General features: G+C 51.0%; 1 protein-coding gene across 2 annotated transcripts in view; it reads left to right on the top strand.

Moving 5' to 3' along the window:
- The first annotated feature begins 9,018 nt into the window (after positions 1–9,018).
- The window catches only part of KDM1A (lysine demethylase 1A), a 718,736-nt gene continuing 706,213 nt past the window's right edge, over positions 9,019–21,541 (top strand). For both annotated transcript variants that reach the window (XM_085647807.1, XM_085647806.1), the window contains exon 1: positions 9,019–9,184. In XM_085647807.1, coding sequence (XP_085503933.1) covers positions 9,034–9,184 — 151 coding nt within the window. In that variant the 5' untranslated portion in view covers positions 9,019–9,033. The remainder of the gene's footprint in view (positions 9,185–21,541) is intronic.

Below are 21,541 nucleotides of genomic sequence, written 5' to 3'. Positions count from 1 at the left end.
TGCACCACAAGAATGACACAGCACGGAGTCCAAGGGACTCTTGACGCCTGCTGGAGGTGCAAAGTGAGCTTGTTTTCCTCCTGGAAAGTCTGCATTGCTTGAACTATGTGGGCCACTCGGCACATACACATGCCACTGCAAACAAATACTGCACACTATTGGCATGGCTGATACGGTTGGAACTGCCCCGGCACCCTATTGTGGCACTAAGACCTGCTGCTGGTGATCTACTTTACACCCGGCAGGACATCCATCTAGAATTAACCCACCACTACGCCTAGCTGTACCAGTCTAGGCTCACTGCTCTCCCACCAGACACTGAAGCCTTCTATGTGATTCTCCTGCCCTGCTTCAATTTGATCAAAAAGCGGAGCTTGATGACCCAATCACTCTATGGAATGCAAGAAGCGAACAGGGCACTGACCACAGGCAAGAAAACTGTCCCTGATGGCTTGCCTGTTGAATTGCACCTTAGTTACCAATGCTGGTGCACCCTGACCAGACTTTGAATCTGAGACGTGTTTTTTGCGTATAAGTATGCATGAAAATGATGGCCTGGAGTAGACTGTCTGATGCTGGATCTGGCCATTGATTCACTAGAATGTGCCTTTCTATTCGGAAACCTTAGCACGCCTTGGTATCGGTGACTGCTATTTACGGCTGGTCAAACTGCTCTACACTTGCCCACTGGTCAGGGTAAAATTCGGCCCCTTGGCATCAGACTCATTTCAGATTCAGAGGGGCACTTGCAAGGGTTGCCTGCTTTCGATCTTACTTTTCTTACTGGCCATAGAAATGTTGGCACTTGCCCTCTGTGTTGGAGGTGCAGAGTGGGGTATTCCGCTGGGGGACTGCTTGTATTCTGTCTCTCTGTAAGTAGACTATCTCATTAACCTAAGGGACCTTGACTGCATCCAAGAGCGGTCTCCATAACGCTTGATCGCTTTGCTCATTTGTCCTGCCTTAAGGTCAACTGGACTAAATCCTGTTTTTCTGTCACCTGTTCGCTGGCAAATCCCCACTTTACACTCAACCAGGCCCTAGTACCTTGGCAGGCTTTGATGTTCTGCTACCTGTGCATCAGGGTTCATCATGCGTCTGAGGACTTGTATGATGCCAGTTTAAAAAGAGCTATTGCCTCATTGAGAACGCAGATAACATTCTGGCATACATTGCTACTGTCCGTAGAGGGAGGCATAGCACTCCTTAAGATGGTCTAACTTCCTCGCCTTCTTTATTACTTTGCCAGTCTGCCCCTCTATATTGCCACCCCTTCTTTCGCTCCCTATAATAAAATAATGCAGGAATTCATATGGAACAATTCTTGCTGCCGGGTTGCATTGTCGCAATTATATCTGCCCACAAATCGGGGTGGCCTTGCGTGCTTCATTTTGAGCATTACTATCTTGCATCTCAACTACAAAGGGTGGCCAAATGGATGTCAGGCCTGTAGCTTGTGGACACAGCCAAGGCTGCACCAGCCTGCGGTCTGCTGGATGCACTACTCAGTTTCACCCCTGCACATGTACCCCCATACCTAGCTCCCTGCTGTTGGGGGTAGCATACTGCTGCTATCGTTGAGCCCTTTAACCCGTACAGTGACTCCTTATGTCCCGGTGATACCTCGGCACGCCCAAATGACACACCATTACGTTAACAGCAGAACTAACCGCTAGGCATGCACCGTGCATCCACACTATAGGAGACCTCTACTGGATTAATAGTCTCCTGATCTACGAGTCGCTGATGGAGGAGGGCAACCTCCCACCAGGCCACTTCCTTCTATATAATTCTCTGGTGACCGCAATGGGGAGCAGATGGGGTGACATGGCACTGGGACTACCAACACGCCTCACTATGCAATACTTAAATGTAATGGGACTGGGCAGACGTCAGATCCACTGGTTTGCAGACTAGCTCTCCTCCCATGCCGACCCACAGCAAAAATCAACCAATCCTTCCAGCAAATGGACACCGCCTGCCCCCGTTGCTTTCTAGTGGATGCCGACCACCTGCACATGCTTTGGAGGTGCCAACACCTGCAGTATTACTGGCAGGGTATCACAACCCAGCTGTCTGCCTGCATGGGACGCTTGGAGCTACACACCTGAGAGGTGTGTATCCTCGTCCTCTATTGCAGGACGTAGAAAAATAAGGTCACATCTTGCTTCCTTGATTTAGGGCTAATAGCGGCCAAACTCCTTATTACTCGTAGTTGGAAGGTTTGGGAGACACCCACGCTTGCTGCCTGGACACAATCGAATATGATCTGTGTTCAGGCAGAAAGTGTCACCCTGCACAGGGAAGATAGTTTATGGCTACATAAATACCCAATAGCGACCAACCGGGAAGCTATCCTGGTTGAGCTGCGTGCCGCTGTTCATTCGACTCCAGGCGCTGGCACTAACTCGCCGCCACAGACGACATTGTTCACTAATTGGTTCAGTGGCTGCTGGGGCTGTTTGAGAAATGCCCTACCTGCCTCACACTGGGTTGCGGGCTAATATCTAGTCTCAACAATGAACTGATGTGCTTAGAAAGTGCGAAGTGTGTGTCAAAAGACTTTATTGAGGGGAGGCCTGAGACGGGCCATGGGGATGCCAAGGTTTTGTTGTAGTTTATTTTTCAATTTACTCAGTTCCTGTCTATTGCTGGTTACACAACTGGCCTCATCGCAGTGAAATATTGGTTATAGCACACAGATTATCCGGAATAATAAACTGCAACTTGACATCTTCATAAGCGCCACTACCTGTACATCTCCTTAGGTACAACTGACAACTAAATAGTGTAACAATCTGAAATACATGTGCTTACTTCTCGTAATTAATACGCTCATGTATACTGTGCAAACTGTTATACCAAATGTGCAAACCGCATATACTGATTTGTAAAAATTCAACAAACCGATTCAAACAAAGAAAACCTATCTAGGCATACCAGGTGTGTTTCATCCCTCTGTTCACTTGCTCAGGTAACAACAAACACACAGGGTCTGTCAATAAAAGTACAATATTTAGTTGAGGAAATAACAGCTTGAGCAACAGCGAAGCTGTGCAAGTAAATGCTCATTTAATTTCAGACCCTGAAATATGAGAACTGCAGTCCACACACATGCTTCAAGGAATAAGGAGGTTGACTGCTGCTTCTGAGTCTTGTAGCGTTCTGGAATACTGAATGTGGTTGGAACGGGTACATCCTTCTTTTATTACCGGGGCCCACCCAGATGTCTGCCCCAAGACTGATGGGTAGTGTAGTCCATGCTTGGCAGAGTGGTTTCTGACATCACAACTAGCAACTCATTTACTTTTTGGGTGGCCAGTGCCAATGGCAGACACCAGACCACATTTGCCTGGCAACTTTTAGATTCATGTGGTGGTCTGTGGTCTGTTGTAGTTAATCTGTTGGCAGGTAGGGAGGTCTTGATGAGGTAGGAGCTGGTCATTTTGCGATGTGTAATTCGACATAGGATTGAGTCATCATCTGGCAAAAGTTTTAGTTAGTGAGAAAATGAACTCTGAGAATGTGAGCATCCGCAGGTTGGTGGCAGAAGTATACACAAGTGCTGATGATAAAAAGGTAGCTTCACATCATTCCTGGGTAGCCTCGATATTGCCTGTTTGAGCTTTTGCTTCACAAGTCTTTTAAATAAGGTCTCTGCATGTATCCTTCAGAGTAGTCGTTTTGCTCAATGCCGAATCTTTCCAAACAGGCTGTTTTCCCCAAAGCTTGGTCTTCATCTGGCAGGATCCAAAAACAATAAATGTGAAAACTAGCAGACCCTTTGGTTGAAATGTGGTCTTCTTTTATAGCCCTCGGTTTATCCCAGATTGTAAGCCCATGGTAATTTGCGTATTAAAATTGTCACTTCTTATTAGAAAAAAATCAATATTTTCCTGAAAGGGAAAATACTGATAATTGTCAAGAAGGTGGTTTATTAGGTGCTTTCTTCTTTGTTGTCCCAGGTGTTTTCTTAAAATACAGGCATTCAATTGATCCTTGCATCTTTCCCTTGATTGGTAGCCCACTAGAGGGCCATGCCCCCTGCCCTCTCTCTGCTTGAGTGATTCATCTTGCCTATCTTGGCAGTGTGCATCTTTGAGTGCAGTGTGTCTCACACAGGAACTGGATTTGCTAGGAGACACCGGCCCCTCCTTTTACAGTGTGAAGTCTGGAACATATATGTCTCTTCCATATCGCGACTGCTCTGGGGAACCCCAAATCCTGTCAATCAAACCTGCCTGCCTATTTTTCTTGTATCCATAAATCGAAGACTTAGTTGCCCTATGGTGGATCTTTAGTGAACTGTGTACTCTGGTTCAGGGGCCATACCATGATATAACCTCCTTGTGGGTTTGTAGTATGGCAAAGCCTTGGGCACGACTGTGATAAAGCCTTGATCATTGCTTCTTCATCCTCGTCAATCGACTCCAAGCACTACATCTTCCTCTGTGACCTCAACTTCCACCGTGACCTCAACTTCCACTTCAACTACCCCAGTGACACCAACTCTGCCAACCTCTTGGAAAGTATGAGCAATATCGGACTCGTGCAACTGGTCTCCCACCCCACATGCGGCGCAATACCCCTTGAACCTCAACTTCACGGCCAGGGACAGAATCCAATCCAGCCACACCAGCACCTGGACCGACCACATCATCGTCTACTTCGCCTTCGCAGCTCACCACGACCCACCCACCACACACGCCTGTCACAATTGGAGCAAATTCATGAGACTCAAAGGACTACCGCCCTCAACTCCGCCAGACCCTTCACCACCAGCAACCTGGAGTTAGCCATCCTTCAAATCGGCCCTCAGTAACTACCACCACCGCCTCAGGGAAGATAAAATGGACACCCTAGCTACCTGCATCGAAGTCAGCGCTGATCACACAAGAACTCTTCAGTATTGTCAGAGGTTCTCCTGCCCGTCTGCCTCCAAGATCACAATTCTTCCTCCCCAAACTTTCTACGTCTCCCTAGTGGACTACTTCCACAATAGGATAGCAGACATTGCCACAACTTCGATCTGCAGACCACCGACCTCACCCACCTCCTGACTCGCACCGGCAACTCCTACAGCCACCTCACTGTATGGACACTGCTCACCACAGCAATCATGGCCTTCATCCATTGCAGAGCACCGACAGACCAATGCCACCACGCCTTCAACCTGAGACTGAAGGAAATCAGCAGTGCTCTCACCGATCTTCTGAGGTCATCATCACCACAGCCACCTTCCCTGATGCCTGGAGGCATGCAGAAGTGAAATCCCTCTGCAGAAACCTTCTGCTGACCCAGTCATGCTCAAGAATTGCTGCCCAACCTTGCTTCCCCCCCCCCTCCTTCCCAGCCAAAGTCCTGGAGAAAGCCATCAACTGTCAACTCTCAGACCACCTGGAAAAACACAACCTTCTTGATGCCACCCAGTCTGGCTTCCGTTTCAACCACAGCGCCATGACTGACCTAATAGCCCGAACTGACGATCTTGGATCTATCCTTGACTGTGGTTAGACTGCAGCCTTTATCCTCCTAGACTTCTCAGCAGCCTTCTACACACTTTGTCACCACACCCTCATTACCAGACTATCCCAAATATCCCAATCACCTCCTTCCTCACAGGATGCACACAGAAAATCCGCCTACCCCCCTTCGCCTCCGAACCCAAGAGCATCATATGCAAAGTCCCCATCTCTTACCCTGACGGCAACCAACTAATCCTGTCTTCCACTGAAGACACCGCCACAACCAGAGTTAACTTCCAGAATACCATGACAGTTCTCGACTGGATGAGATCCAACTGCCTGAAGCTGAACACGGACATGACTAAAATGCTTCTCCTTGGAAAGAACACTTCCCCATGGGACGACACATGGTGGCCCATTGTGCTTAGACCCTCGCCTACCCCTACCTGCCATGCCTTTAACCAAAGAATCATCCTGGACAGCGACCTCTCCATGAAGCGCCAGGTCAATGCAGTAGCCTTCTCCTGCTAACACACCCTCCGCATGCTTCGTAAGATTTTCAGATGGATACCTGTCAACACCTGGATAACAGTGACTCAAGCCCTTGTCACCAGTCGACTGGCCTATGGAAATGCTCTATACGCCAGAACAACCTTCCATCTCCTGAACTGACTACAAACTATACAGAACACCACAGCCAGACTCCTCGACATTTGCAAATGGACCAGCATCACGCCCCATCTCAGAAACCTCCACTGGCTCCCCATCCAGAAGAGATGCCACTTCATGCTGTTGACCCACGCCTACAAGGCCCTCCACAATGCTGGACTCTTCTACATCAACAACTGCCTGACCTTCCACCAGCCTACCAGGCAACTCTGATCTGCCTCCCTTGCTCTCGCACACGTCCCCGCATCCGGCAGAACCCCAACGGAGGTCTCTTTTTCTCTGCCTCACCAAGTCCTGGAACAACCTCCCGCTCCACCTCCGAACTTCCCCCCTTTCTCGCCGACTTCAAGAAGGGAGTGAAGACCTGGCTCTTCAACTAAGGCTCACCTCTCCTCAGTGCCTGGATACCCACCGGGGTGATAGGCCAGACTATATAAATACTGATTGATTTGATTGATTGAGACACATGCGAGTTCCCTCTGACACTTCTTAGCTACTAAAATCAGAATAGGGGCAGTTTGTAGTGTTACGAAGATCTGTTAATCCCATGGCACTTACTTCTCCCAGGTTGGATTGTTTTTTGCCTCAAGTCTGCTGCATGATTTGCACAACACAACCAAACCACTTGTTCTGGCTGGTACTGGAGTTTCACCAGCTCTTTTCCTCCGCTTACAGGGAGCACATATTCTGATGCAGTTAGCCAGAGATATCTGCAGTCTTTTGAAGTGTAGTTTCTGAGATGCAGAAGCCTTAGTCATTTAGCAAAGGCATGTTTGAAACGAAATAACAGTGTCTGAGTGTTAAGAGATGTGCTTTAAAGGTCTGTAAATAGTGTGTGTTTGTTGTGTCGGCAGGAAGGAATTTACCTTAGTTAAGTGCTGGTTTCTTGGGTAACTGGAAGATCCATCCTCTCCCTGCCCGTCCCAAATGTCCTTGAATTCCAGGTAAGGGCAGGGCTGTTTTTGTTAAAACCACACAAAGTAAGCAAACACTGCCAGAAACCTTTCCAATTCTGTTAGGATTGTCATTAGTTGTAGGTTGGTTCTGTCTCAGATGTGACCATGTGGCTAATTTTAGGAAAAATCTTCAAGTGTATTCAAGAGTTGTAATTGACTTGATTACTTAATTTAAGTAGGACAGAAATACTCACATGGCCTAAATCGCCTTCAATGCCAACCTCCGTTGCAACAATTTTGTTATTATTGATGGATTGAGAAACTGACACAGCAGTCATCAGATAGTCAAGGCATCCATTAAGGACGTCCGGGGCTTGTACAGTAAGATACAGCAAACAAACAATAATGCTTCCACCAAAGTTATTCATATAAGGTATTTGAAGCATAAATCAGCAATTGGAAAGACAGCCTGTGCTCAGTGCCCTATCCTTTCTAGTAACCCCTGGAATAGTTTTGCAAAAATATATTCGTGGGTCAGGTCAGTGTGTCCAGGCTGGAATTCTCCCGGGGAACCTGTAGTCAATGGGTTGAGTCCATGCAGCCACCATAGACTACTAGCAATTGGGTAAAGCGTAGGAGCTGGGTGATGAAGAACAGGAACCTTAAATCCTCAATCATCCTATTTGGTTCCTCTCACTGAGATGGCTTCACTGCTGTGTCTCCACCATCTCTTGTGTATTGTCGCAGCTCTAGAGACAGCAATTGTTAGCTAAGGATATTACTGCATTAAACATTAAGTGTGGATGAGAAAATAGTTTCTACACTCAAAGTTGGTTCCCCCATAATAATCCATCTAAGCCCTGCTCCGTTGAGAGGAACCGCACACGGTGGGTTAAGGTAACTGAATCAGTTGATGTTAGACGCAAGTGTTTATCAATTTAAGGACTCCTTTTGTGAATAATGCTACTGAGGGCTACTTTCATGACTCCTAACTTTGAAAGTGATGTTCGAGCAATGAATTGCACAAAGATGTTCAGAGACTAAGATTAAATCCAAAGAAGTCTGATGTCCATTATTGTCCAAGTGTTCCCCTTTTTTTCACAACATATTTATTATATTTTTTGCCACAATATGGCCCCAGTGGAACAAATAAAGATACAGGTAGACATTCATACATTAACATAGCTCTGTGTCCAAATCGTGAACTACATATATTGGCAAGGAAGAGAAGAAAAATACAAAATAGCAACCCAACATATTGCGCTATAACCTATCTATTCCATCCTCTCCTCCCACCAGCTACCCCTCTTGTGCCCAATCTCTGAATTACAAAGTATTGCATGTATCTCAACCTTACATCAAGATGCCGGTCTATCGTAGAGTGAGGTTCAAGTGTCAAGCCCTGATAATCCGCCCATCTGCCAGATTTTTTATGTTTCTGTGGGCATCCTCTAGCTCTAAAGATCTGTACTTCTAGATCCATACAGAAGTCCATGCCCTTCTTCCAGATGCCCAGTAGTGGGGGGTGGTCACCGTTCCAATTTCTGGCACTGTTTCGTTTAGTTGGTGTAAGACCCAAAAAATAGCAGGTGGCGTTTATTTCGATTACCCCCGATCCCATCAGTGCTGTGAAGTAGGAGACCCGGGAAGATCCCATGCCATCACCCTGGCCAGGCATACCACCCTCTAGAAGCTATTGAGGGCAATACAAGTCCAGATTGTGAGTAAAAAACAAAAGTGTCTTTGGCATTTCCATATCAAGTGTTCTCTTTTAAAGTGTATTTAAAACTTCATAATTGTAATGAGTATTTAGGTTAAGAGAATTAAACCGTGTGGAATATAATTCGAATTTATTGCAATGCTTTATATTTTTATAACTTGTAAAATAAAATAATTTGTATGCTAGTTAAGACATAAACTCATTTCGAATTTCATCAGTATTACCAAAGTTACCTGAATGTATGTAAATGTGAGTATGGTTCTTGCAGGTGGAGTACAGAGAAATGGACGAGAGTCTTGCAAACCTTTCAGAGGATGAGTATTATTCTGAAGAAGAGAGGAATGCGAAGGCTGAAAGAGAGAAGAAAGTACCAGCACCTCAACCACAAGCCCTGCCTGAGGAAGAAAATGATAGTGAGCCTGAAGAGCCATCTGGTGAGTTTATTTAGAGCTGACCTTTGTTTATGCAAACTCGTATCTCTTTAGATGTTCATGCTTCTTTAATCAGAGTCCTGATTTATATTCTCGGTACTGCTATGTTATGTATTTGAAGTAGTGTAATTCCAGTTCTTTGACATTGCCCGGTTACTTTTCTGCTAACAGTGCAAGGCGAAATATTTTGTTTTAGTGGTACACAACCAGAGCCTGGTTTTGGGTCTCTCCCCTATCCGACTATGTAAAACGGAAGCCTAAATGACTACAGTAAAAAAAAAAAAAGGCTGTCAAGTTTTAGCCTTTTTCTCGACTTGAAACTTAATATGGAACTTAAAGGGCAGGGCATTAATACCTCCGAAAGGAAGAGCTCTATTTAATTGTACCCATGTCGTATTTATTGAAATTCATTTCGGTATTGCTCCTTTTACTTCATTTGGCATCATCAGTTAGTGCAGACATGAGCATCCAATATTACATCTTTGTTCGCAAAACATGACTTTGTATCCCCCTTCACTCTTGCCCCAATAAAGGAAAAAGGAAAGACGACCATAGTTAGCCTCCAATGAGAACGCACCTCATCTGGGAGTACCCTTTTTAATGCAAATCTGTAAACATTGACTGCAAATAGAGATTCAAAATGTTCCTCCTTCCTTTCTGGAAAAAAATTTATACAATCCAGGGGCGAGTGGTAGACTAGTACAACTTTCATCTTCTTGCAAAGTATCTTTCAAAGTCTTGTTTGAGCACCTTGAGATGACTATTACCAGTCAAATTGTCATCTTTATGATTTAAATCTTTTATTGACATTTCAAAATACACAGCAAAACGCCAACAAAGGAAATTATCAACACCTTGTGTGTCCAGAAAGAGTGGATGGGCCCCTTACCCCTATGCTGTAAGTCCCAGTCAAACGTTGCCCATCCTGTAAATGCCGTAAGGGGTTCCAATAAGGTGTCGTTGAACAAACTAAAGAAGTCTAAAAACCCCCCCTCCCTTACCCTAACCCACCCCCTCCCCACGTTCATCCGCCCCTCCCCCTCCCCCACCCGCTGCCTCTGCCGGTCCTAAGTCCTACTCTGCCTTCTGCTCTTCGGATAAACGCAACAGGCGCAGGTAGCGGGGACAAGTGACCTCCCTAAATTCGGAAGACACAGCGCCAAAAAGGAATTCCACAGCTCCCCATATTTGGAGCCCTCCCCCGCCAGCTTTAGCGTGAGCTTTTCCATGCCTAGGACATGCCACAACCGGTGTAACCACCCCGTAAAAGTTGGAGCGATGGGAGTGCGCCAATGAGTAAGTATGTTCTGTGTCGCTGAGCCCAGCTCTATGGCTATCTGTCGCCCCTTATGCGATTTAAGCGGGTAGGTCAGAGGATTTGGGAGGCCCAACAATGTGTACGCCGGGAAGCGCGGTATCGCAGTATTAAAGTGCTTGTCCACCTCATCGAGCAACTGTGACCAATATGATCGGACATACTCACACTCCCAAAGTAAGTGGGTCAAGGGGCCTATTTGCCCACAGCCCCTCCAACAATGTGCGTCCCTCTTCCGGTCCATAGCGTGTAAGCGCTCCGGAGTGTAATACCAATAGGTCGCAACCTTTGTGAATGTGCCTGAGAGTCCCATGTGGTATGCTGAGTGTCGGGCGCTATAATATATTCCCTCCCACTCCTTGTGAGTCAGAGTCCTACCTAACTCCCTCTCCCATCGTGTCTTACCCAAGTTGTAAGTGTGTGCATGTCGAACTTGCATCATTCTATAGAGATCGGAGATTAGCTGTTTATCTGATGTGCGCGTTATTAACCATCGCTCATACTGGGAAATCCTCCGATCTGCAGATGGGCGAACCCGCCCGTCAAGCGCCCAGTGCCGAACCTGGAAGTATTGGATCCGTTCTGCTTCTGGCAACCCGTATTCCTGCATGAATTGCTGAAACGGGCGTACTCCATCAGCATCGTACATATGATAGAGGAAACGGCAGCCAGCTGGCTTCCACCTACTAAAGGTTTCCGAATCCATCCCGGGGCTGAACTCCGGATTGTCGAACAGGGGCGTAAGCGGTGAGGGAAAGGTGGTGAAGTCATGAGAGACGTTAGTGTGGTCCCATATCTGTAAAGAGACGCGGGTGATGTAGGAGGCATAGAGGTTAGGGGGCCTGTGCTGTTTACGCAGAAAGGGAATTTCCTGCAGAGGCCGGGCCGCTACCGCTTGGTCTTGAAACAGCCAATGTTTCTCAGACTCCCAGCGACTCCACTCCACCAGGTGGCGTAGCTGTGTAGCTTGGAAATAGAACTGAAGATCAGGAATCCCGAGGCCCCCCGTTTTCAGGTGAGAGAGTAGACCACAACCTCTTCATTCGTGGCTTCCGCCCGTTCCAAATAAACTGGGCCAATTCTGATTGCGTCTGCTGGAGCCATCCGGTAGGTGGATGTAGGAGAATGGTGCGGAATAGGTAAAGAATCTGTGGCAATATGGTCATCTTAACCGCCGCAATCTTGCCCAACCACCAAAGAGGATAATACTTCCACTGTCCCAGCTCCTTGCGGATCTTACGACGCAAGGCTGCATAGTTGAGGGCCACCACCCGTGGAAGTGTAGAAGCCAGCTGAATCCCTAAATATGGGATCGACTCACCACCCACTGGAAGGGGAGTGAGCTCTGCAAGTACTCCCGGGTGGGTGGAGACAAGGCGAGACTAAGGGCTAACGACTTGTCCACATTCACCTTGAACCCTGCCACCCGTGCGAAGGTGTCCAGGTCCGCCATGCAGGCCGGCAGGGCCTCCCGCGGATTAGATAAAGAGAGCAGCACATCATCCGCGTAGAGGCTGATGGTGTGCACATATCCCCCGAACGTAATTCCGGAGACTCCTGGGTTTTGCCTGATCTTCTGGGCCATGGGTTCCATATAGGCGGCGAAAAGCAGCGGCGACAATGGACACCCCAGCCTCGTGACCCGCGCTATCGGAAAGCTAGAGGACGTGTGTCCGTTTACCCGAACAGACGCCGACGGAAATTTATAGCAGTTAAAAATATGGGTGCGAAATTTCTCTCCTAGACCCATCCTTAGCAACACCTGCTCCAAATAGGGCCAGTGGACACGGTCAAACGCCTTTTCAGCGTCGATCGTGAGCAGCATGTACTCTCCCGTCGTACGGGAGGCTTTTTCAACCAGATGCGTGTTGTCAGGGGTTTGACGCTCTGGGATGAACCTCGCCTGATCTGGGTCAATAAGACCTGGCATATAAGCTGCCAGCCGACTGGCCAATATTCCCGCATAAAGCTTAAGATCGACGTTCAATAGCGAAATGGGACGGTATGCCCCACAGCGAGTCCGATCTTTCCCCGGCTTGGGGATAACTGCTATGTGAGCCCCCAAGAGGTCCGGGGGAATCGCTCCCGCGGCCGAGAAGGAATTGAATAGCTGGGTGAGAAGGGGTGCCAGCAGGGTACAAAACTTCTTATAAAAGATGGCGGTGAAGCCATCCGACCCAGGGGATTTCGCCAATTTCAACCGGGAGATAGCGGCAATCACTTCCTCCATACGGATGTCTCTGTTCAACTGATCCGCCTGGAGCCCGGACAAAGTTGGGAGCGTGACCGAATCTAGAAAAGCCGCCCCATTATCGGCGGTCAGTTGGGAGCTTGCGTACAGGTTAGCATAGTATGCACAAAATGCTTCGGCTATGTCCCTGTCCTCTGTAACTCTCGTACCGTCCTCTTGACAGATCTCGCGGACCCCCTGGCGTCACCGGACCTCCCGGAGTTTGTGGGCGAGAAGGTGCCCGCACTTATCCCCCCCCCCCCCCCCCCCCCCCCCAGTGTAATAAGCAGGTTTTAAACGCAGGGCAGCGTACTCCGCTCTATCTTGATCAAGAGCCGCCAGCTGCTGTCGTATTGCTTTGAGCTGGCGCCACACCCTGGGGGCGCCTGTCCTCTGGTGCATTTGCTCCAATTCCTTAGTTTTTCATGTACGCTCCTCCCTCTTACGTCCACGCTCCAGATTGTCGGCGGCTGAGACATCAATAAGCTCCCCCCTGAGGACTGCCTTCAGTGCTGCCCATTGTGTCGCTAAAGTTGTGTTGGTAATGGCGTTGTGCGAGAGAAAATCAGTGATAGATCTACGTATCTGCACTATCACATCTTCCCGGTGTAGCAGTGTGTCCCTGAGGCGCCATACCCTGTCCGGCCGCACCACCGGAGGCAGAGTCAAAATAGTAAGCACCGGAGCATGGTCTGAAAGGGAAGCCGCCCCTATCTCAGCCTCCGAGGCCATCGCCCTGACTGTGGAAGAGGCCAAGAGATAATCCAGCCGAGCATATGTCTTATGCGCATGAGAATAATAAGAGAACTCCCGACTCTTGAGGATGGAAGCTACGCCACAAATCGCATAACCCCAGGTTTCGTAGGCGGTCAAGTCCTGCCGTCGAGAGCGCGCCCGTATGATGTGTGTGCGCTGGCAGGATCTGTCTCGTATGTTATCAAAAACAAGATTCAAATTCCCCCCAGGAGAATATTGCGGTTGCTTGTGGCCGTAACTTCCGTGAGCGTGGACTGCAAAAAGCGCTCCTGACCCTCATTAGGGGCGTAGAGAGAGCCGATGGTGAAGGTAGAGGCTCCCGGAGCAAACCTGTAAACTTAAAGCCGACCCCTAATTTCCGCCTCTTTCTGCAGAACTCTTACCCCCCCACCCCCAGAACCGCTGGGCCACCAGGATCGCCACCCCCGCGGCCTTGGTGGGGCCAGAGGAGAAGAGTTGTGTCGGGAGCTTGCGGGATCGAGCCGGTAACAGTCCTGAGCCAGGAGGTGGGTCTCTTGAAGGAGACAGATGTCGGCCCGCGAGTTCTCCAAGCAGGACAGCATGGTTCTGCGCTTAACTGGGTTGTTAAGGCCCCGAACATTGAGTGTTAATACAGTGTGTGGGGAGCCATTCACGTTAACTAGAAAACTCACGGAACGCAAGGTAAGGAGCGCATCACATGCGAGGGGAACATGCCATGGACGAGCGCTGTGTACTCCCCGTGCCAGTGCGTCTGTCGCAACCCCACTCAATGATGGTGGAACCCCATGCCCTCCCCCGACCATTGCCCCCCAACCCCTACCCAAACATCCCAACATTTGAACAAAAAAAGTCCAGAACCAGTGTCCTCCACCTTCCGGTGAATGGTAAGGTAGCAACGTGGAATAAAGTACCACAATGGGAAGACCCTCCTCCCACCGACGGCGCGCCCGGAAACCCAGCAGACCATCCGGCTGAGAATATCGCTTAACTCAGCCGGGTGAGGAGTTGCGCAGACCTGCGGAGACAGTCTCTAACGCTGCTTGCTGGCATCTGAGGATCTCCGCCACTGAGGGTTTCTTGGCGCGCCTACAGCGGCCCTGTTGGCGCCATCCAGGCCCGGCAGCCCGTGCGTCCATCGGGGCCCCCTCATCTCCGCCGGTAACTCTACCCCCAACAGCTTAGCTGCCTCCGTTAAAGAACGCAGTTGGTATAGCGTGTTGTCAATGCGGAACACCAGGCGAAAAGGATGCCCCCAGCTATACTGAATATTGCGCTGCTGAAGATGCGCTGTGATCGCCCTGAAGAGTCTACGTTTATGGAGCGTGAGGGCCGAGAGATCCTGGTAAAGGACCGGCGTGTGGTCCCGGAACGTCACCGGGTGTTTTTGACGAGCTTTACGAAGTTTGTCTTCTTTAGTGCGGCAGTCTTGCACGCACACCAAAATTTGGACGGAGTGACGGACGAGGGCCTCGGGGGACCCACACTATGTGCCCGGTCGATCCGCAACTCCGACTCCGGTGGGCGATCCAGGATATGATTAAAGAGTTCTCTCGTGAAGCCAAACAGGTCTTTCGTGTCCTCGGCTATCCGCACTCCGCGGATGCATATGTTATGGCGCCGAGACCGATTTTCTAGGTCTTCTACGTGTGACTGGAGGTCAACCTGCTGATCATGGATCCGGATGATCTCTTGTCGTAGCGCTGCCAGCTCCGTGTCCCGCCCGTCACTTTTGTCCTCTAGCGTGGCTACCCTCTCCCCAATTCCTTCCACATCCCTGCAAACTTCTTTAAGCTCCGCTGCGAATTCCCTTTGAAGGTTTTGAATGTCAGCTCTCATGGCTGTGAACATGGATTCTAGAAAGGACTTGGTAATCGGTTCAGCTCCCTCCGTCTGCGTGAATGGGGGACTGGGCGCACCCGCCTCCATGACGCCCGGCGCAGGTCCAACCGGTGCCTATGCGAACAATTCTGTCAATGTCTTGTCTTTACGACTCTTAGGGGGGACCATTACTCGGCCCCCCACCTCCCCCCCCACGGCTCTCCCGAGGAGAGGTAGCGATCCAGTGCCGGTGGCTCGTCTATCTCAAGCCGCTCCACCACCACCACCGTCTTCCAGTCCACCCAGGCAGGTCTCACGCCGGGCGTCGGGCCTCAGCGGTTTGCAGTGTTGTCACAGATGCAGCCCTACAGCTATGCCCTGATGACACTCCTCAAATTTGCTCCACCGTGCTAGGCCGCACACCGGGTGCCGAGGGCCGTCCAGCTACGCCGAGGTCTCACGGCACCAGCGGTGCCAAGCCCTCCTCAGCAGAATCCCGGGTCGGGTAAGGCCCGCTTAACCTCAGAACCGCCCGTCCCGGTGGCTAGCCCCACCACGAGTCTCCTCAATGACGCCCGTCACCATTCGGCCTTCAGCACTGCAACCCATCGGTAGGCCGCGTCACAAGATGGTGGGCCCCGGCCTCGACGCCGCGCAGTCCGCCTCCATGGGAGCCTGCCAGTCTCTTCCAGAGTGCTAGGTATGCCTGGAGCCTGCTGGCCCCAAGGCGCTGCACATGGATCGGACCCCTGTCTCAGTGCGTGTAGTGCCCAAATCCAAGCCCCGTGAAAGGAGCCTCGGGCCTCCCGTCGCCGATCCCCGCCTTTCGCCACTGTGTCCCCCCGCAGGTGGTGTCGACCGCCGTTTTCACCCCCAGAGCGGTCACTTGCCTGTCAGGTGCGGGGGCGGGGATCCCGTCGGGTGCGCTGGGCCCCCAACCAGCCCCTGAACTGCTGGATCACTGCAGAGCTGCCTCCGAATGGCGGGCCGGCGCTGCGTCTCTCTGGGCCACCACACAAGTCATTCACCCACTGGTCCTGCTGCTCGGGTTGGGTGAGACCCCCACTCGTTGCAAGATGGCGGGCCCTGGCCTCGTCGCAATGTAATCTGCCTCCGCAGGAGCCCCCTTCAGAGCGCCACGTGTGCACGGAGTCCGCTGGCCCCTAGGCGCTGTACAGAGGTCGGACCCCTGTCCCCGTGCAGTCGCTGCCAAGATACAAGCCCAGTGAGAGGAGCCTCGGGCCTCCTGCCGCCGATTCCCACCTGTCAACTCAGCCCCCCGCCGTTGGCGCCGACAGCAGCTCTCTTCCCCAGAGCGGTCACTTGCCTGTCAGGTGTTGGGGCGGGGTGGTCCCGTCAGATTCACCGGGCCCTCGATCAGCTCCGGGACTGCCAAGTCTCTGCAGCGCGTCCTCAAATTGGCGGGCTAGCGTTGTGCCTCTCCGGGGCCGCCGCGCAGGTTATTCACCTGCTGGTTCTGCTGCACGGGGGTGGGTGAGACCCCCATGCGGCTTCGCCCGTCTCGTGGGTCCTCGTCTCAGGGGCTCCCGTTGCAGTAGGCCCGCCCCAGGTGTCTCCACCCGGTCACCTCTGCTGCAAGGCCGCGCCTCCCCACGACCAGGCCTTCGTCTCGCAGCTCCGCTCTCCGCCCCTTATGGTCGAGCCCAGGGCGCCAGAGTTCTATTGCTCGGGGGTGAGCGAGACCTCCACGCAGCTCGGCCTGTCTCACCAGTCCTCCTCTCAGGGGCTCGCATTGCAGTAGCCCAGACCCAGAGGTCCCCGCCCGGCCGCCGCTGCTATAAGGCTGCGCCTCCTCGCAACCAGGCCTCAGTCTCGCGGGTCCGCTCTCCACACCTTGTGCTCGGGCCCAGGGAGCCAGGTCCGTGCCGGAATGCTGCTCTCGTGGCTTCCGTTGCAGCGACCGGCACCCGCGGGATTAGGGCCGCAGGAGACCGCCAGCTAAATATGGCCGGTCGCTGGTGCTATGCTGGGCCGCCGGTGGGAGAGACGGAGCAACACGTCCGCTCAAGCCGCCATCTTGGCCATGCCCCCCAAATTGTCATCTTTAAAAGCACTTTAAGAAAGCCAAAAAGCTTTGCTCAAGCTATTTGGCTTTGTCAGTGTTTAATGTGAAAAGTTAAAGAGTACCTGAAGGAGGAGGAGCCAAGATGGCGACCGGGACGGCAGCGTAGACTCCCGGCTCCGTGAACCTCCGTATCCCGCACGGATATCCTGCATTAGATCCTCAGCCTGCGCTATGCGCCCGTGTTTGTGAATGAGAGCGGCAACCGATCGAGTGACTCCGAAGTTTCTGGCGGCGGTACCGCCGGAGAAACGGGTATTTGCAATTTGCGGCCTGTGCGGCCCTGGAGCCGGGACCTCGAGTGGACACCTTGGCCGGGTGGCAGTTTAACAACAGCGGCCTTTGGTGACTGGGTGGAGTCGGACTGCCGGATCGGTGCGACTATCGGCCTACATTTCGCCGTGGTCGCTTCCTACCACTAAGCGGAGCGGAACAAGTGCATGCCCGGGGTGGCAGTTCCACGACTCTCCGGTGATTGCCTCTGCCTTCGACGGTGAGCTGCCCGAACGCCGCCCGTAACTCGCCCTGATTCCTGCGGGCTGCTCCCGGGTTTTCGCGGGCGCTGGCCCGTGGTGGGGACGACTGTTGCCTGTGACTACATAACGGATACATTTTTGTCTGCCTCCGGAACCCTGTTTGCCAGCGACATGGACCTTGATGCGCTTGCCCCTGGGTCCCGGTCCAATACGGATTGGACCTACCCGGTGGCCATCTTATCACGATGAAGTCTACCATCCTGTCCACTAGGTCACAGCAGGATCGGGAGTGTGCGACTCTGGGGAGCGTAGCGGAGCGATCGCAGAGAGCGGTGCTGGGGTACTGTGACCTTCTCGAGGCTCTCGGTGCCCTTCATTCCACCTTGCTTCATGGCGTTTGGGTATTGGGGAGTAGGCTTGATGGTGTGGCGTCAGCGTTGGGACAGTTGCGGCCTGCCTGTCCTCAGATACACAGGGACTTCCTGCACTGCACTCAGGACGACAATGTCGTGGCCACCCCTGTGACTAGTGACCAGCTGGAAACTCCGGACAGTCTACAATCGTGTGATCGGCTGGCTGTGGGTCTGATCTGTCCCGGAGGTATTGGACCTGAGTGGGGGGGGGGTGGCCTTGTCCGGTGCGCGGCCTCCGGCGACCCGGGGAAAACTCAAGCAACGGTTGTCTACTCTGGCTGATTCCGCCTTCCTGGACCTTGTGTGCAGTGCAGATCCTGGGGCAGCACTGGGAAAGACGTTCCTCCATAATGCTGACTGGGTTGGTACTCAGAGACTTCTACCCCACCGGGGTGCGTCGCTTCCTGGTCGTTTTTGGACGCTCCTTTACCGTGTAGCATTGGACATGGCGCCGGGTCGAGGGGTATGCATGGGCGGATTTGCCAAGAGTGGCCAAGGATAAGAATGATCTTTCAGAGGTGGTCGGCTAATAGGCGGGCGGGCTCGGGGTTGCGTGCTCTCATGGTATAACTGTCGGTATAGTAGGTGCAAAATGCTCCCCATCTTTCTTTGACATGGTCGATTTTGTGTTGCTTACTGTTTGCTTTGGGGGAAACATAATGTGCGGGAGGGAGAAGCCGGGGGCATGTTTTGAAGGCCCTCCTCCAGTTTATTAATACTCTCTCTACCCCCCCGTCTGGTGGGGTTCTTTTCTTACTCCTTTTTCCCTGTTTCTTCTATATTTCGGGTCTGGTTCCAGGGCGACAGGCACACTGCTGGGGGGGGGGGGGCGTACTCATCTGCAGAGGTGCAGGGTGGGGGGTTGGGGGAGGGGATTCTTTAGTCTTTAATCTCCTTTTTCCATGGCCTCCTTTTTCTTCTCTGATTCTTCTTGTTTTTTCTTTTCTGGGATCAGCGTGGTACACCTCCTTTGTTGTGAATCGTTGCCTTTTCATGTGTGCCACAATTTCCGGGGTGTTCTCTGGGCTTTAGGGCAGGGGACTGCAGGCGCAACTGGGCATGATATTCTTCCCCATCCTGAATTTCCTGTGTCTGCGCCATTGATCCAATAGATTGCTGTTTATTGCTTACGTTTATTATTCTGCCTGCCTCTTATCGCTGTTGGGAAATTGTTCGGCACCTGATCCTTCTGTCTTTTTCCATTATAAAATGAAAACCCTTTTTCATCCTGGTGTCCTACCTGCGCTGTTCACTGGCCAGACTATATTAGCATGAAGATTCTGCTCCCCGAGGTGCTGCCTGTGTTAACATTTGATCTCTGTTGCTCTGACTGCTTAGCGGCCGGCCCCGGGGGGTTGTAGGCCCATAATTGTTATTGCTTGATATGTCAATAAAGGTTTTTCAAAAAAAACAAAAAAAGAGTACCTGAAGGAGCCTACAGCCAGTGGAAAACACTGGCCAAAGGAAGCAGCACTTGGTCCGTGTGTCACTGCAGGGACGAAGACTGAAGCCCAGGAGCAAGCGCCTACCGAAGAGGAAGCAAGGGAACAAGAGTGACATGAGAACCAACCAATGGTAAGTAAAGGTAAGAAAAGGGCGGGCTTTAAGCCCCTTTTAAGACTTTCTTTTTCTTCTCAAGAGATTTTGAAAGCACTGTGCAGGTGAAACCTAAAAAGCGTTTGAGGCGAAACTCATTCCAATTGTTAAAGGTGGACAACTGTGATATTTCACAATGAGCTCCTTCCCAAATGTTTGTAATGAGTTGAGATGGGAGTTGTCCCTTCACACTCTTCCCCATGTCTCCAGACAGTTGTAACATGGCCCCTGTAGCATGAGGATTTCACCACCACTATAAATACTCCCTCAGCCTTTACAAACTCTCTGAGATGCACTTCTAGTTCTCAATGAGCTGCTACTCCTGCTTAACAATGACTTGGGCTGCTGCTGGATGTGGGTGCATTTACTAAAAGGATGCATCTCTTTATGGGTTAGTGAGAGACTGCCCATCAGTAGCCCTATGCCTCAGGACTGCTGCTCCTGTGGCACTCTCTTCCTGCCCAGGTGTTGAGGAGGGAGCATTTCAGGCAGTGCCAAAGACTCTGTGACTGAAGAAGCAAAGCCTTTTCTCCAACAGCACTCCTAGCAAGGAGATAGATAGCATGTGGACCCTGCGTTTTTGTGCCACATTGCCCTCCTCCAATCCATACACCCATTTCTCCATCTAGACCCCATCTTCCTGATACAGGCCCACTCCTGGGTCTTGCTGCTTACAGTTGCTTGGAAAAAGCAGAAGTGAATTTTTGCTCATCATGGTGGGAGTGAAATTTAGTGGGTGGAGGGTATTGGCATGTGTATTTGTCTGTTTGCAGTTGTGTATACATGTCTGTTAGCATGCACATCTATTTTCCATGTGCTTGTCTTTCCCCGTGATTCTGCGGTTACTATTACAGACCATACTCTATATTCTAAAGGGTTCTCATCCACAATACCCTGAACGTCTTCGACAGGTCTGTGCATGATTGCTCTCACCTGCATATAATGGAGGAATTGGCCCTTCATGAGAACATATTGTCTCTGCAACTCTTCAAAGGTCAGCCTTCTCCATTCTCCCACCAAGTCACCAAGCTTTAAAATTCTCAACAGATCCCACTGACTGTATCCCACCACCTCATGTAACTCTGCATGGCTCTAGATTCTCATAAAGGCATCTCCAAAGTCAACCTGTTCGCCCAACCTGATTCCAAGTCCGGATTACCACTGTATAAGGCTCTGGTTGGCTCACGACCATGTCTGGCCCATATAGTTGATCCACATAGCACTGGGAGGCCATTGGTGTTCTATCTGCCAATAGTGATTTTTCCCTTTGAGCTGCAAAGGACCAATCATTTACTGCTAATATTTGGCCCACCCATTAATGCATAAATAATTTAATAAATGGAAACTCGAACCCCTAACCCCCCCCCCCCTCCCCACCCCCCCCCCCCCCCGGTCCATTGGCCGTCTGGTCAGGACGGACAGTGCCACAAGGGGGCCACCTCTATTCCAGAGCAGGTTCCTCGTCTCAGCCTCCACTGATTCAAAGAAGTAGTTGGGAACCTCAAGTAACACATTTTGCAGGACATATAAAAACGTAGGGAGATAAATGATTTTAAATACTGCTGCTCTATCCAACAGTGAGAGGGGGAGACTATGCCAGAACTCCACTTCCTCATGGAAATCAGCCAGGATCCGTTTTTTTTTCTTTTTTCTCTACAGTGATCCGCCAATTGATACCTAGATTAGTAAAC

The sequence above is a fragment of the Triturus cristatus genome, chromosome 3_2, assembly GCF_964204655.1.
Source record: "Triturus cristatus chromosome 3_2, aTriCri1.1, whole genome shotgun sequence".
Classification (NCBI taxonomy): domain Eukaryota; kingdom Metazoa; phylum Chordata; class Amphibia; order Caudata; family Salamandridae; genus Triturus; species Triturus cristatus.
Note: the sequence above shows the minus strand (reverse complement) of the source record. Positions and strands in the feature narration are given on the sequence as shown.